This window comes from Alexandromys fortis, unplaced genomic scaffold, assembly GCF_014885135.2.
Source record: "Alexandromys fortis isolate MF-2015 unplaced genomic scaffold, M_Fortis_MF-2015_v1.1 scaffold_44, whole genome shotgun sequence".
NCBI lineage: Eukaryota > Metazoa > Chordata > Mammalia > Rodentia > Cricetidae > Alexandromys > Alexandromys fortis.
Window position 1 is genome coordinate 923,401 of NW_026067921.1, and position 16,546 is coordinate 939,946.

General features: G+C 49.9%; 1 protein-coding gene across 1 annotated transcript; it reads left to right on the forward strand.

The window, feature by feature from the left end:
- The first annotated feature begins 3,014 nt into the window (after positions 1-3,014).
- Positions 3,015-4,790, forward strand: Tmem158 (transmembrane protein 158). The gene has a single exon (XM_050141765.1). The coding sequence runs from the start codon at positions 3,277-3,279 to the stop codon at positions 4,135-4,137; it is 861 nt and encodes a 286-aa protein (XP_049997722.1). The 5' UTR covers positions 3,015-3,276; the 3' UTR covers positions 4,138-4,790.
- Positions 4,791-16,546: the final 11,756 nt, after the last annotated feature.

The window sequence follows — 16,546 nt, forward strand, 5'->3', positions numbered from 1 at the left end:
CTCGGGTAGTCCAGGCTAGACTTGAACTACGTCAAGCTGGCTTTGAACTCCTGATCCTACCTCAAATAGCTGAGTGCTTTTACAGGTGTATGCCATCACATCCATCTACAGATAGAGCTGTCTTTTCCCTTCCGAGCTGCTCCTCCCTGTTGAACAGATCCAGTAATGGGAGCTGAGACTTTTCTGTCAGCTTAGCAGCTAGCTGCACAGGAATCCACTAATATTTTAATTATTGTCTGCAGCCAGCAGTCAGCGCCCTGCTGGCCGCTCAGGCTGTACCGGGTTGAGTAGCAACCAGCTGACCTTGCTTTTTGGCCAGAGACCCTGCAAGAGATGCATCTCTCTCCCCTCATCCCAGAACCACAAGGAGGAGCCTTCCTCCCTGTGCATCTTCTCTGTCCAAATTGCTGGCTTCTCTGTGGCCAATTGGGATCAGCTAGTTGCTGACTCCACCCCCAATACAAGGTTTAACTTTATTGGCAAGTCTCAAGTCTAGGGGCTGTCAGAGTGCCGCAGTAGGGAGCCCTAGGAACTCAGCACGCTGAAGTCCCAGAAAATGTCACCGACAAGTATTTTTGAATCCTGTGTGTTTCTCCGCCAATGCAGTAAGTCAGAGCAGGCAGAATTAAAAGTCCAGGTTTAATGAGCAAAGCAGTCCTGGGTGAGCTCGGGGAGACGGAGGGGAAGAAATAAAGTGGAGCTCTAGGGATCGGAATGGAGCTTTAAGTACTCTGTAGGCATGGTCTTGAGCAGCTACAGGGGAGGAATCACGGCTTGGTGCGTTTTGAGGGCAGGGTTTGGAATGGGAGGGGTGGGACCAGAGTGGAGATTCCCAACAGACACCTGCTGTCATGGATGAAGGCCTGGCTCACTTCTTGATGACTAGGCCTGTTCCAGCCTGAGGGACCACCTAATACCCCTGTTTTGAGACACACGTCAGCCACAAGGCTCATAGTTAAACAGTTCTGCCACAACAGGCAGTATATTTTGTTCCTGATATGCAAGACTAAAAGGAGAAGTCATTTTTAATAAGAACGTGAAACTGTACATTCCCATCTGGTAACACAAAGTGTAAAAAAAATGAAAAATGGGGGTAAATCCTGCCATTAAGGGAGGTCAACCTTTTCTACAGAGACCAAGGGATACTCCAGTCATATTGTGCTGGACAGATAGGAGCTATATAACCAACAAGGCAGCACTGAGAAGGCAGGACAAACGCTGGCTTGCAAGCACTTATTACCACAATCCCTTGCACTACACTGTTACACAGGGAACTGTGACTTGGTACTTTGGGGACCTTTATTGCAAGGCTGCGCTCTCCTCTCTCTCTCTCTCTCTCTCTCTCTCTCTCTCTCTCTCTCTCTGTGTGTGTGTGTGTGTGTGTGAGAGAGAGAGAGAGAGAGAGAGAGAGAGAGAGAGAGAGAGTCATTTCAATCTTATTCTTGGTTAGAAAATAATTTAGAAGAGGGGTGTAGTAGTGTACACCTTTAATCAGGAGTCAAAGGCAAGGCGGATCTCTATGAGTTTGAGGTCAGCCTAGTCTACGTAGTGAGTTCTAGGATAGCCAGGGCTCCAGAGCTACATAGTGAGACCCTGTCAGGAAAAAAAAAAAAAAGACAAAGAAACAATCTTGAGAAATTCAGCATCCTGTACCCTGTTGTGGGATTTTGATCCCTTTAGCCAATGGCTTTTGGAGGTTACGAATCCTAGGGTGTGGTCTTGTCTGCAGAGGCTACAATTTATAAGCTTAGGAAGAGGGTCTCTCTAGCTCTCTTGCTCCACCTGGACCAGCCAAGAGATCAAAACCATACAAGTCAAATGGTGGTGGCGCACGCCTTCAATCCCAGCACTCAGGAGGCAGAGGCAAGCAGATCACTGTGAATTTGAGGCCAGCCTGGTCAAGAGAGCTAGTTCCAGGACAGGCTCCAAAAACTACAGAGAAACCCTGTCTTGGGGGAAAAACAACAACAGCCCAAAACAGTTCCCAGCAATGGCTATTATCCTTTACTTTGCAGACCCTTGGGGAAGCATAGCTGGTTTAGTGGGCGGGCCTCTCTTAGATTCACGAAACACAGTTGGCTGCAGACCATTAGGGAATGAGTTTGACACTAGTCTCCAAGTGTGAGGCCCAAGGAAAGTAGAGTTTGTTCTCTTTTGTTTAGGCAGCGCTGGGGATTGAACCCAGGACTTCATAGGCAAGCACTCCACCGACCAAGCTGCAACCTCTTCCCAAAAGAGCGTCTCACTGTGTAGCCCAGGCTGGCCTCTCCAAGGACTCCAGATCCTTCCACCTCCAGTTCCCAAGTACTGGGATTATAGACTTGCATCATCACACCCAGAACTCAGGTGAGCCTTTTAATATAAATTGTATCTTGATGGATTACTCTTGACAGCTCCCTCCCCTCAATATACATCCCAGACAACTCTGACATTCATGGGCTCTTAACATACAAATTGCGGTGTCTACATACTCACTAGACTGCAGTGTCCTGCAACATGTGCCACCTATGAGTGGGACTCTCAGTGGGGAGCCTCAAGCACCCAACCTCTGGGATTTACATTCCCATAGTCCCACCCAACACCACGACTCCTTGGAGTTTTTGGAATTTTGAAGAGTTCTCTTTCTGTAAGAATACCAAGCACAGGAGACACAATAAAGCCAGCGAGAATCCAGATCTGAGTCTTTCTGAAGTCTGCAGAAAGGTACAGGGAGCTAGTGGCGCAGAGCTCCTGAGGTTGCCTAGGGATATTCTCCTCATCTCAGTTTCTCCTATGCAGTAACGGGGTACTGAGGAGCCCTAAAGGGAGTCCTCGTAGGCTCTCCTCGGCATGACAAAGCGACTGTCTTGGGCTCCCGGGCGCCTTCTCTGCTTCCCGCCCCCGGGGCTCCCCTCGCCCCGCCCCCACGCCCCGCTTCGTTCCGCAGGTCTCCAGTTCCCGCCCCTGCGCGTGGAGCCCCGCCCTCCCCAAGTCTCCGCACCCAGCGAGCCGGGGGCGGGGAGCGCGGAAGGCGGAGCCGAGCAGGGGAATCCTCTCCCGGTTCGCCACGATCCCGCAGAGCCACCCGGCCGTCCAACTGCTCCTGCCCGGGGGGCGGCGGAACCTCGACGGGCCGAGTCTGCGGAGGTCCCCGTGGCCCGTGAGTCGGTGTCGCCCCCAGCACGCTGGCAGCGCCCCGCCTCGGCCCTCCAGGCCCCGCGATTCCCTCGCCGGACAGTCGCCCGCGCGCCATGCAGCCGCCGCCCGCCCCACGCGCGTAGGCGCCCGCCACAGGCCATGCTGCCCCTGCTCGCCGCGCTGCTGGCCGCCGCCTGCCCGCTGCCGCCGGCGCACGGCGGGGCCACGGGTGCGCCCGGCCTTTCCGGGACGCCCCCGAACGCCTCGGCCAACGCATCCTTCACCGGCGAGCCCGCCGCCCCGCGCCTGCTGGCCTCGGCGGCACCCGCGCCCCCCGAGCGCGCGGGCCCAGAGGAGGCTCCGGCGGCGCCCTGCAACATCAGCGTGCAACGGCAGATGCTGAGCTCGCTGCTTGTGCGCTGGGGCCGCCCGCGGGGCTTGCAGTGCGACCTGCTGCTCTTCTCTACCAACGCGCACGGCCGCGCCTTCTTCGCCGCCGCCTTCCATCGTGTCGGGCCACCGCTGCTCATCGAGCATCTGGGGCTGGCGGCCGGCGGCGCGCAGCAGGACCTGCGCTTGTGCGTGGGCTGCGGCTGGGTGCGTGGCCGCCTGCGGGCCCCAGCCGGGGCTCCCACAGCGCTGCCTGCCTACCCCGCGGCTGAACCCGGGCCGCTGTGGCTGCAGGGCGAGCCTCGTCACTTCTGCTGCCTGGACTTCAGCCTGGAGGAGCTGCAGGGCGAACCGGGCTGGCGGCTGAACCGCAAGCCCATCGAGTCGACGCTGGTGGCCTGCTTCATGACCCTGGTCATCGTAGTGTGGAGCGTGGCCGCCCTCATCTGGCCGGTGCCCATCATTGCCGGCTTCCTGCCCAACGGCATGGAGCAGCGCCGGACCACCGCCGGCGCCCCCGCGGCCGCTCCAGCCGCCGTACCGGCAGGGACCTCCACCGCCGCCGCCGCCGCTGCTGCTGCTGCAGCCGCCGCCGCCGCGGCCGTCACCTCGGGGGTAGCCCCCAAGTGACCCCCGCTGCCCTGCGTCCGCGCTGTGTCCGCGCTCACACGCGCCTTCCACGCGGGAGACGCGGCAGGTGCGCTTCGTGCTGTCCTTAATGTCCGTCCTTTTCCCGGGAGGGGACCGCGGAGAGGCCCCAACGAGGTGGTAAAACGAGGTTTGTGCTGAGCTTCTGGTTCGGAAAAGCAGGGGCAAGCTGTCAGACTGAAGGGTGGGAGCCAAGCGTGGCTCGAGGACACAAGGAAAATGGGCTCTTCCCCCTACGTTACCCCCTCCCAGCACCCACGTACCCTTTATTCATGGCAGAAAGTGACCTGAACCTGTGTATTTGTTTTATATATTTAATAACTGTTTTAAATGAAAGTTTTAGTAAAAAAAATACAAAACAAAAAGATTCAACTGCTATCGCTGTAGTAACAGGAGCTCTTTGTATCTGAACATAGTTGTACTTGAAGCTTCTTGGTTTGTTTTCTTATTTATTTTAAAAAAGGGTGGGGGGAGGGCGAGGGAAGGATTTGACACGGATTTATTGTTATTGCTTTAAAAAAAGAACTTTATGAATCTTTTCCAAGTCGATCTATTCAGTGACATGGCCTGGTGGGCGTTTCTTCTTGTATTAATGTGATTTTCTGGCTTTTAATACAGACATTTTCCTCCAGAAATGTGTATGCTTCCTTTATTCGCTTTTGGTAAAGGGCCCTAAGGTGCAAACGAAACACGAAGAAATTCCCAGAAAGAAGAGGCGCCATCTGTCTCCCTGGCTGGGACAGGTGAAATCACTTTCAGAATGGTTCCAGCGGGAATTTCCTCTCGGCTCTCTGGCCCCCCGAAACGCACACACAACCTTCCTAGGTCGCAGAGGCTCACAGTGCTTGGCATAGTTTGTTTTCACTTGGTGCTCCAGGAAAATCAGGAGTTCTGTGAGCCAAGTGTCTTTCACAGAACCTCCTCAGTGGGTGTGGTGTATACGCAGTATATAAGTGTGTGTGTGTGTGTGTGTGTGTGCGCGCGCGCGCGCGCGCGCGCGTGCACTTGTGTGGGGAAGTCAATGACAAATGTCTTCCCCAGTCACTCTCCACTTAATTTTTTTTTATGCTGGTCTCTCACTGAACAGGAAGCTGGCAGACTGATCTAGACTGACTGGCTAGCAAATCCCTGGGATCCTCCTGTTTCCATCTTCCCCAGTACTGAGATTGCATCTATGCAACACTAAGTCCAGCTTTCCATAGGGACGCTGGGGCTCTGAACTGAGGTGCCTGAGTACCAGGCCCTCCACTAAACCATCTTCCTAGCCCTGGAAATGGCCGGCTATAAGATGTGCAGATTGCATTTTGATAGCTTAACTTAAGCAGATGGCATGCTAGTATCAGATCCTGAGATGTTTAGAGACTTGTGTTAAACTCTCTGGTGTTGACCAGTTGTCACACAGGGTTTGTTTCTTCTCTCCTCGTTTCTGTGGTAGTTTCAGATTCTTTGCATTTTCAGCAGAGCTGAAGTCCTTAAGCAGCTTGATATAAAAGTAAATTTAAGAAGATTTTAAGACAGATGGGCTATCTCACACCTGTAATCCCATCACTTGGGAGGCTGACACAGTTGAAGGCTAACCTGGGTTACATGATGAGCCCCTGTCCAAAACAAACAAAAAAGTGCTTTCTCTTATTCCATTTCGTCGCTGCTTTTGAGGTCCTGAATTTGTTCAGGAGCTATATATAGCTCTCAACATGTGGTACCTGGGCCAACAATGCCAGCATCAGCTGGATACGGGCCCACTTAAGGCCTCAGAAGCAGGAATCCAGTAAGTTGAAGCCCTAAGATTCCACGCGCACATCAAGTCTGTGATGTGCTGTGTGCTTGCAGAAGGGAATCTTCATTTGCACGACATCTATGCCCTCTTGAGATCTCTTATCAATTGAGTGAGATGCTTTCTTCTTAGAAATCTGAGAGGCTCATCAGAGCCTTATGGCTTCACTGCTCCTCTGGCTCCCTGAGGTCCGGGAATGTCTCTAGCAGAAGTCAGGCCCTGGGGTAGAGGGGGATCTTCCCGTCTCCTGGTCTGGACAATGGAGATGACCGGTGGCCACTGTAATACGTATCCGCTCAGGTCACTGGGAATCTTTACATATCACACAACCAGGTAGGTTGGGAACTTCCCTCCTTCCTTCCCAGGATCTGGTAACTAGCAGAGAACAGCAATGACTACTCTTCTTGATCAGTTTTAACATCGCAGGACTTGTAATCAGTCCATGGGACAGAGATGGAAAGGAAGCAAGGAGGCAACCAAGACAGATTTCAGGAAAACAGAGCAAACAACTTGGGGTAAAGGCCTGAAGCTAGAGTGCGCTCCATGTGTTCCCAGGAGAGCAAGGAAGCCCGTGTGCCAGCCACAGGACGGTGACAGAAGTGGCAAATCGGTGGCCAGGGACCCATGGACACCCTATAGGCCAGACCAAGTTCTTAACCAGCACACACACAAACACACACACAGTATAAAAATTAACATCTGGGGTTAGAGAAACAGCTCACCAGTGAAAGGACCCAGGCTCAGTTCCCAGTACCCTTATGACAGCTCACAACCCTCAAACTCCAGTTCCAGGGGTTCTGACTGCAGGCACCAGGCATGCCTGTCATGTGCTGACATCTATGCAGCCAAAATACTCATTCACTACCAAATATAAATCTAAAATGAGAAAGAATGGAGAACTGCTAGTGGAGAGAGAGAGAGAGAGAGAGAGAGAGAGAGAGAGAGAGAGAGAGAGAGAGAGAGAATGAATTGACAGACAAGGCAGTTCTAGAGAAAGGACAGAGCCTGCAAGCCCTGCTGTGTTTTGAGTAGAATCACCCACCGAGTAGAGGCGTCAGGTCTTGACAAATTTAGCATGGGCTCTCCTTTCAGTGGGATGTTTCTGTAGCTCCCAGACAGGAAAGGAGGTAACAGCACTGTGGCCTATGGACATACGCACACGAAGCTTTCCAGTCTCCTGGGGACATCTCGGGTGGCCAGTGATAGTTGGGTCCTTAGGATAAACCACTGCTGTGTCCAGAGGCCGCTACATAGTTCTCTGTATTTACCAACAGAGCCATGCAGGCCCCAATTGGCAGCACTGGTCTCTCCAGATGAAGACAGCTGTACTCTGCCTACTTTGGGAACCCCTCCAATGAGTGACCAGCCCCAGGCTCTCTTGGTCACGGATCCTCGAGATTGACTCCCCCACAGCATTTCCGTGGAGACTGCCTAGAAACGACTTCCACTCCTTCCCTTCCACAGGCCCTTCTCAAGGGCCTCCCTGAGAAGCCTCCTGCATGTGAGCTCTGTCTTCAGCCTGCTTCTAAAATCCAGCCTCAGCTGGCACTATGCTTATGACATGTGGGCTCATCTACCCATGTTGTAATCAGGCATTCTTGGTTACTTCTCTCGTGGCTGTGACCAAAACCTGACAAGAAGCAACCTGAGGTGGGGGGCTCTGTTTTGAGATTCTGAGGGGTACAGGGACAAGGAAACGGAGGGTGGTGACAGATGCTAACAGCCCAGACCCCTCCAGGTCTACAGAACTAGTAAACTTTAGCTAGACTCTGCACGGATGCCTAGTAGAGCCTGTTCTGTCCCTGTCATGACTCTCACTGCTGGATCCTCTGCTGCCTCCACTCTGTTCTCTCCAGGGCTCTGGTCTTCAGATAGGTCTTTCCTGAGGGGTGGACGCTTCTCCGGTCAACAGCTCTGGCATTTATTTCCTTCCATCTACGGAGGACAACCTTCCATCTATGGAGCGCAGCCTTCCGTCTGTGGGGGGCAGCCTTCTGTCTGTGGGGTGCAGCCTTTCGTCTAGGGGGAAACCTTCCATCTGTGGGGGGCAGCCTTCTGTCTGGGGGGCAGCCTTCCGTCTGTGGGGGCAGCCTTCCGTCTAGGGGGGTAACCTTCCATCTATGGAGCGGAGCCTTCCGTCTGTGGGGTGCAGCCTTCCGTATGTGGAAGGTAGCTTTCTGTGTGTGGAGGACAACCCTCCGTCTGTGGGGGCAGCCTTCTGTCTGTGGAGAGCATCCTTCCATCTATGGAGCGCAGCCTTCTGTCTGTGGAGGACAACCTTCCGTCTGTAGGGGGCAGCCTTCTGTCTGTGGAGGACAGCCTTCCGTCTGTGGAGGACAACCTTTCGTCTGTGGAGGACAACCTTCTGTCTGTGGGCAGCAGCCTTCTGTCTGTGGAGGACAACCTTCCGTCTGTGGGGGGCAGCCTTCCGTCTGTGGAGGGCAGCCTTCTGTCTGTGGGGGGCAGCCTTCCGTCTGTGGAGGGCAGCCTTCCGTCTGTGGAGGGCAGCCTTCCGTCTGTGGAGGGCAGCCTTCCGTCTGTGGAGGACAACCTTCCGTCTGTGGAGGACAACCTTCCGTCTGTGGAAGGCAGCTTTCTGTGTGTGGAAGGCAGCTTTCTGTGTGTGGAGGTAGCAGAGGAATTTTTGTGACAAGTGCTGCATAAAGATGTGTTCTGGCCAGGCAGTGATGGCACAAACCTTTAATCCCAGAACTTGGGAGAGAGAGGCAGGTGGATCTGAGTTTGATGGCAACCTGCTCTACATAGCAAGTTCCAGGGCTACCAGGGCTACACAGAAAAACCCTGTTTCCAAAAAAAAAAAAAAAAAAAAAGTTTGCTTATTTTTTTAATCAAGGCCTCTGTTATTTTCCTTACCGCTCTGAGGAAAATACCTGACAGAAGTGACTTACAATCATATTTATTTTATCTCACAGCTTCAGGGAATTAGTCTATTAGTGGTAGGGCAAGTGATGGCCACCAGTTCTGTGGTGGCTGCTCATGCTGTATCAGGCAGGATGCAGATATGGAAGGGAGCCATAACTGGGCTATATTTTCATAATTCCAGGGCCTACTTCCATCCGTCAGGTCCCGCCTCCTAAAGGCACCATAACTCCCACCAAACAGCACCTCTGACTGGGGTCTAAGCATTCAAACAAACCCGGGTAAGTGAGTGGGGCCAGGCATTTTACACTCAACCCAGACAGTCTCTCAAGTAACTCAGGCTGGCCTGGAATTGGCTCTAGCGCCCAGGCTAACCTAGAACTGCTCCGTCAGCCTTAACCTCCGGAGCTGAAATTACAGGCATGCATGACCAAACACAGTTTTAAATGTTCTGTATCTGCCGTGTAGGTCAAGCATCAGCCTCACTAAGCGCTGGAACCTATGGAAAGCTGAAGACCCAGAGGAAATGGAGGGGGAGAATGAAATCTCATTCTTTCCCATCCTTCATGTTTCATTGCAGGTCACATCGAGCCCAGAGTGGCTCCCCTCCTCCTGCCAGACACTTGCTCTGTGAGCTTTCAGATGAGGCTAGAGTGATATATCATTTTTATTTTAATAAATAAAGCTTGCTTGAAGATCAGAGAGTAAAACATCCATGCTGGTCAGCCACATAGATCAGACAATGGTGGCACACACCTTTAAACCCAGTAGCCACACTAGTTAGCCATAGAAGCCAGGCAGTGGCTTTAATCCAAGCCCTAGAGAGGAATATAAAAAGGGAGGAGAGGGCTGGAGAGATGGCTCAGAGGTTAAGAGCATTGTCTGCTCTTCCAAAGGTCCTGAGTTCAATTCCCAGCAACCACATGGTGGCTCACAACCATCTGTAATGGGGTCTGGTGCCCTCTTCTGGCCTGCAGGCATACACACAGACAGAATATTGTATACATAATAAATAAATAAGTATTTTTAAAAAAAAAAAAAAGGGAGGAGAAAGGTCTCAGCTCAGTCTCAGTCTGAGGCTTCGTGGAGGCAGGATCACCATTTCAGTCTGAGGTAGAGGTAAGAGCCAGTGGCTGCTTTGCTGTTCTGATCTTCAGGTTGAACCCCAATATCTGTCTCTAGGTTTTATTATTCATGCTACATGAGGCCGATAAGGAATAGAACACAACTCTAGAGAATGAATGGTGTGATTCATCTCCTTAAGCAATAACCACAGAAAAGCTTGTATTGTCTGAGTTTATCTGATTGCCGTGGGTATGAAAATGAATTCTAAGATACAATACACAAGAGGGACATTGCATCCAAAGTCCTGCCTCTGCTCCTTCGGGCTGGGTAAAAGCTGTGGTCCTGAGACCCAGCTGTTGGGGTGGGGCTACAGGCGAGACACTCAGAAGCTCTCCTACAATGGGGGCGGGTTCAAGCCAGACTTGGGGATTACCAAAGATGGAGCCCATGATGGGTCCAAGGTATTCACTACAATCCAAAAGCCATCTGTTATGGACCCTTGCTTAGCTTCAGCCCCTTAGATGGAGTGTCCTATACACAGAACAGGACTGTCAGCAGAAGGGGGGTGGAGCAAACAGGACCCTGCAGCCGTGGTGTGAGTCGGAGCTGCCTCCCAGCTACTGTGGATCCAGCCTGAGCGTGGATCGTGGCACATTGCATTGCAAATACAAAATTTGTGTTCTCACCTTTTGTATTCTCTGTGGTCACACCTTCGCCACTGCAGGGCCCTCCCCAGGGAAGGGGGCACCTCGGTGACATCAGGACTGGCTGGGAGCATGAGGAGCAGTGCTCCACGCACTCTGTTGACGCGTCATCCCCCATCCATCCGATTGTCAGCCTCAGGCGGTGAGCTTGCGCTTGTCCTACTGAGATTCAGCTGACCCCGCTATACCAGCTGTCCCCAGTGACGTCAGAAGGCCCGGTCATTTGCCTCCAGTAGAAACCCTGGCTCTCCAGCAGTGGGCGGATAAACGGAACGCCACAGTGTTTGGGGGTTTGCCAAAGCCACCAGCAGCCTGGTAATGAGCTGAGACAGGCACCGGAACACCTGCTCTGCACCTGCCTTGCCATTCGTGAGTCAAGGGCAAAGCACTTCTCTGTCTGCCCCACAAAAGGAGTGTTCCGTCCATCTTGGGCTGGTGCCTACACTTCTCCATACTCTTTCAGGAACGTGGACTCCGGGTGAAGTTCACGGCCATGCTGTGAGATGACCTGCTACCAAGAAGTGTAGAGCTTCTGCTTGGGGAATGGAAAGGCTCTGGAGAACAGGGTGGTGATGGTTTCGTGGCATCCTTAAAGTAATTAATGTCACCAAATTGTGAGATTACCTCTAAAAGCTAAGTAGAAGGGCTAGAGAGATGGCTTTCTAGAGAACTGAGTTTTGTTTCCCAGTAACCATGTTGGGTTTGATGAACACCCAGTCTTAAGGTGGCTGTAAAAGGGACTGAGCACCCAAGGCCCTGGGACAACACCGTTGCTGAGTTACCCTCCCTGTGTTCCCTCCCCTGCTCCCATTTCCCACTCCTCTTCCTAAGAGAGTTTCCCCAGGGGTTGCTTCTTCCATCTGAATCTTTCAGGACCCCAAACTCACACCATGCAGAAACTCATTTATTCCTCGTACAAGGACGTAGAAATAAAAGCTTAGAGACCTTTAGCAACTTAATTAAGACTAGGCAACCCCAGAAAGCAGCGGTGGAACTCTGACATTTGGCAGCCCAGCCTTAGGAAAGATAGGAAATGTCACGCTCTTGGTAGTGGCTTTGCTGGAACCTCAGAAGCAGAAGTAACTAACTTCCACGCCCGCTGAGAGGGGCCAACCCGCAAAGTCTACCAGGTTCTACCACCAGGTGGCGCCCTTCCAAGAGGGTCAGGCTGCTCTCACCCCAGATCTACTCTGGAGCAAATGGCTCTCTTGCTTGGAACAGCCAGCCAAAGTGTGGGCCTTATGCTGTGTGCAGTTCTCCAGTTCCAGGGGTAGAGGGGACACCAGCCGTCTGTGCTGTTGACACTATGCTCACCTGCCCTTTCATGGCTTGCTACTCCGAAGCTTGACTGCCGCCCAGGGCAGCAAACAGAACATCACAGCTACATCAATCCCTCACCGGAACTCAAGCACCCACTCCTGCCCAGGCTCATGACCCACGGGCAGGGTGGTTGCCCTGGCGACCCAATGACATAGGTGCAATAGGGCTGAGCCCCTGTGCAAGTCTCTAGTGAGGCCCCAGATATTCAAGAACCCTGCAAGGAGGGATCTCTGGTCACTTCCCAGCAGGAGACCCTTAAGAACTGGACCGCCTGTAACAGAGCATGCAAAACCCTCCGTACATACCTAGGAATTTATCCAATTCATTCATGTTTTCTAGTGTTTTGACATATAGATTTTCAAAGTATACCCTAATGATCCTTCAAATTACAGTGATATCTGTTTTAATGTCCCCCTTTTCATCTATAATTTTATTTCTTTAGGAATTCTTTTTTTGGTCAGTTTGAGTAAGGACTTTTCACTCTTGTTGATCTTTTCAAAGAACCAACTCTTTGTTGACTGACTTTGGGTATTGTTTTTTAAGTCTCCATATTCTTCATTCGTGCTTATATCTTTATTATTTCTTTCTATCCATTTGTTTGGTGTTTTGTCTAAGGCCATAAGATGCATCACTAAGTTATTTATTAGAGTATTTTGAGATTCTTTAATATGTGCTCATAGTTATAATCTTCCCTCTTAGAACTGCTTTTGGTGGATCACAAGGTTCCAATAGGCTGTGTCTTCATTTTCTTTCAAGTATAGGCATTCTCAAGTCTCCTCCTTCATTGTGATCAAGCACCATGTACTTACATATTTTCTGTAGTTTTCTTGTTGACTTGTATTTTTTATTCCATTATGATCTGATAAGATAAAACAAACTAAAAAAAAAAACAAAAATTAGCATGAAATAAGGGGTAGATACGTAAGGAGGCGGGGAACCAGCAGTAGGAGGGAAATGAGAGAGGGGATGGGGGCAAACATGATCAAAACACATTATAAATATGTATGACCTTGTCAAAGAACAAGTTAGAAGTGTTCTAGAAGACATAAGAAATTATTTCAATAGTTTTAAGACTTGTTTTATTAGAATGTGCTCTATTTTACAGAAAGTTCATGTGCGCTGCTGAGAAAAGCTGGCTATTCGGCAACTGTGGTCGGAATATTCTCTATCTAAAAATTCATTTTATCTATTGAGCACAGTTTAACTCCAGAGTTTCTGCTGATTTGGAGAGGAGTGGCTTTGGATAATCTATGTACAGGAGAGAAAGAGTAGACAAAAACCCACACACTTGATAGTGAAGTAGCTCTTAGGGCATCCTTTCCGGTGTCAGACAGCTATTAAAATGATGGCGTTAGCATTTGTATTTTCTAGATTACAGCAGTTTCACACTAAATTCCTTGTGATGTACAGAGGCTCCAGTAAATTCAAGGTCTCCTCTGCAGCCCATAGCAAACTAGAGAGAGAGCTTTATGGTCCTTCTTTGGCAGGGACATCCTTCCTTGTCAGCATAGAGCAGGTAGAGTATAGAAAAAACAAACATCCGTCAGCTTACAAAAGGGTTCCTGGGACCACACGAGAGTTGAGGCCATAGAGTACGAGAGAGAGCAATGCGTGTGGGAGCTGTATGGTCCTTGGATTTAAAATAAATAAATAAACAAACAAACAAACAAACAGTTGGCAAAGAGAAGACTGGAAGCCTTCCTGACAAAGGCCAAATGGGGAGAAGCTGGTGCTAGGTGAGGGTGTGAGAAAATTCACAAAAGTCACAGTCCTTTGGGCACATCACACCGATCTTTCAACTTCCCAACTCCGGCCCATTTCCCCCTCCTTGGAAGTATGATACAATACTTCCTAATACACAATATCTGGTTCTGCACTAAAATTCATAAATAACAGCCCTGAGGGAAATGACTCACAGAATGCCCGTGAAATGCTGTAAAGAGAAATGTGTCAGCCTGACAGGTCAAAACAGTCATCAGAAACTGCAGGGCTGAGGATGTGGGTCAGGTGTGGTGCAGTTGCCTAATGTGTGCGAGGCCCCGAGTTCCCTTCCCAGCATGAACTACAGAAAGGAAAACTTAGGTGTGTGGTGCAGATCTGTTATCCCAGCCCCTGGGTGGTAGATACTGAAGAATCAGGAGTTCAAAGCCAGTCTCAGTTAACACAGGAGTGCAAGGCCAGCCTGCGGCCTTGTCTCAAAGAAAAAAAAAGTGACAGAGACAGAGAAAAGGACAGTGTGTATATGTGGGGGATGGGTAGGAAAGGGAGAAAAGACAAGGAAAGAGATTTTCCCTCTCCCTAAATCAGAGCAGTATCTCCTTCAACTAGCAAAGCGGGAATCTAGCCAACTGCGCACAAAGTGAAGAGTATCCAGAACAAGTGTCACTTGGGGTAAAAAACAAGGGCTTTAAAAAAAACATCAGCTCATAACTGAAGAGTCAAACGCTCACCCAAACAGTTCCTGGGTCATTGCTCACCTCAGTAGCCACAGTCAGCAGAGTCCTCTGGCTCAGAAGTCATGCCTCAGAGAGAAATGAAGTCCTGACTAAGAACAAGAGGATGGAGACGTGGATCTACTCTGGGGACATTTGTGGTGTTTCTGCCTAGGGACTGCTCAGTTTGGAAACCACTATTATAGCGTCGGCATTCTCAGACATTTAAGGAGCATCAAAGAAGAGGTATTAGAGATTAGCAATTGTGTAGGGAGGGCTAATGATCACATTCAGTGTGTAAACAAGCAAAGAGATCTGCCAACTTCTTATATTTTCCATTTATTGGCCGTGAGTACTGTTAATATTTACAATTGTTGGTTATTAAAAGATGATGTAACATGAAGTGGTGGGTGGCTAATCCTCTCCACAAAGTGCTTTAAATATCAAATAATCTTGTCATCAAACAAGATCTATGATGTAAAATTATAACATCAGAAAGGAAGAGAGAAGAAATAGTAAAAAAAAAAAAAAAAAAAAAAAAAAAAAAAAAAAAAAAAAAAAAAAAGNAAAAAAAAAAAAAAAAAAAAAGACTAAAGGGAAATAAAGCAAGAATTTTTGTTTGTGTAGCCCTGGCTGTCCTGGAACTCTCTATGTAGATCAGGATGGCCTCAAACTCACAGAGATCCGCCTGCCTCTGCATCTGTCATGCTGGGATTAAAGGCGTGGGCCACTACACCCAGTTAACAAGAATATTAATAGTGGTTATGGCTGGCAAGATGTCACACATGATCTTTTTTATACCCTCCTTCATGGTATTCCCTCCACCCTACATTTCCTAAAATTAAACCATGTTATAAGTTATTATAGGGATCATGGGTACCCATGAGGGTCAAGCTTTCTCAGATGAACCAGCATGGCTGTTGGTAGGCTCAAACGCCTCTTGAGCTCCATTTCCACGGCAGCCAACAAAATGTTGACTTGGCCATTTCTCTTCTTCATCCCAAGATGGCAGCCTGACACAGGGGAGAGTGTCTGGCCGTGGGTAGCAATGTCAGGCTCTCACTGAGGCCACAGGTCCTCAAGGCTGGCATGGGAAAGCCATCTGAACGCTATCTTGCAGCTGCCGTGGTCATATCCTGGTGAGCTCACCAGCCAGCACCCCGCAGGTGGTGGGGTCTCCAGTAGCACACAGATATTTCTCCATAGCTCACTCAATATCGCACACAACCCTGTACATTACTAACCAGTGGTGTTGCGTCAGCTCTACCCTGCTTTTTACGGCACTGGGCACAGCAGACACAATGTGACCCAAACATCTCTGAAAGAGTTGAAGACCCCGGGGGAAGAGGGCAACCAGCCTGGGCCTCGCCCCTGGGCTGTTGACTTTGATGGACAGACAGGAAAACACAGTGTTTACATGCGTCCCTGACCTGCCTCCTCTTCCCCATTTCCGGTCTCAGAATCTGCTCTCCTTCCTGTGGGGTAGAAACTTCTCTCTGTCACATCTCCCGTTTCCCCTTTCTGCAGTGATTCATTAGTGGTGACTCAATTTCTCCGAGCTTTGATTTTCGATGTGCGAAAGCCCCAGCCTTGGGGTTTTAAGCATACGCTCTCTTTGGAAAGTCTGACCCTTGAGACTGTTGTCTTTCTGTAAGATATTTTGTTTGGTTGTTTTTGTTTGTTTTGAGACAGGATTTCTCTGTGTCACAACCCTAGTTGTCCTGGATCTCATCTGTAGACCAGGCTGGCCTCGAACTCACAGAGATCCGCCTGCCTCTGCCTCCCGGGTGCTGGGATTAAAGGCAAGAGCCACCACCGCCCCACTTTTGCTGAAAGATTTTAAGTTGACTTCAAAACTCAAATCAAAACCAGCAACATCTTTGATTAACACTACCTCCCTGACAGAGGCTTACCTCTGCTTTTTGTCCTGGCTTTTTGGCACAAAGGCCACAAAGAAGAAAAAGGATGGACTGTAGAGAAAGAAATGTTTGTCAGATGATATTGAAAGTGTATCCCATTGTTTTATTAAATAGATATAAATATAAATTTAACAAGAAACACAGATTTGTTTTTGCCAAATTAGCATGTTTTAAAATCCTAGTACCTGACCCTACACTGGTGAGCGGATGCATTCATGAAAAGCACTGTGGAATGTGGTTCAGCAGTGCACCCCACAAGCTCCTCCAAAAGGAGACAACTGAGCTAGGATGGGCACT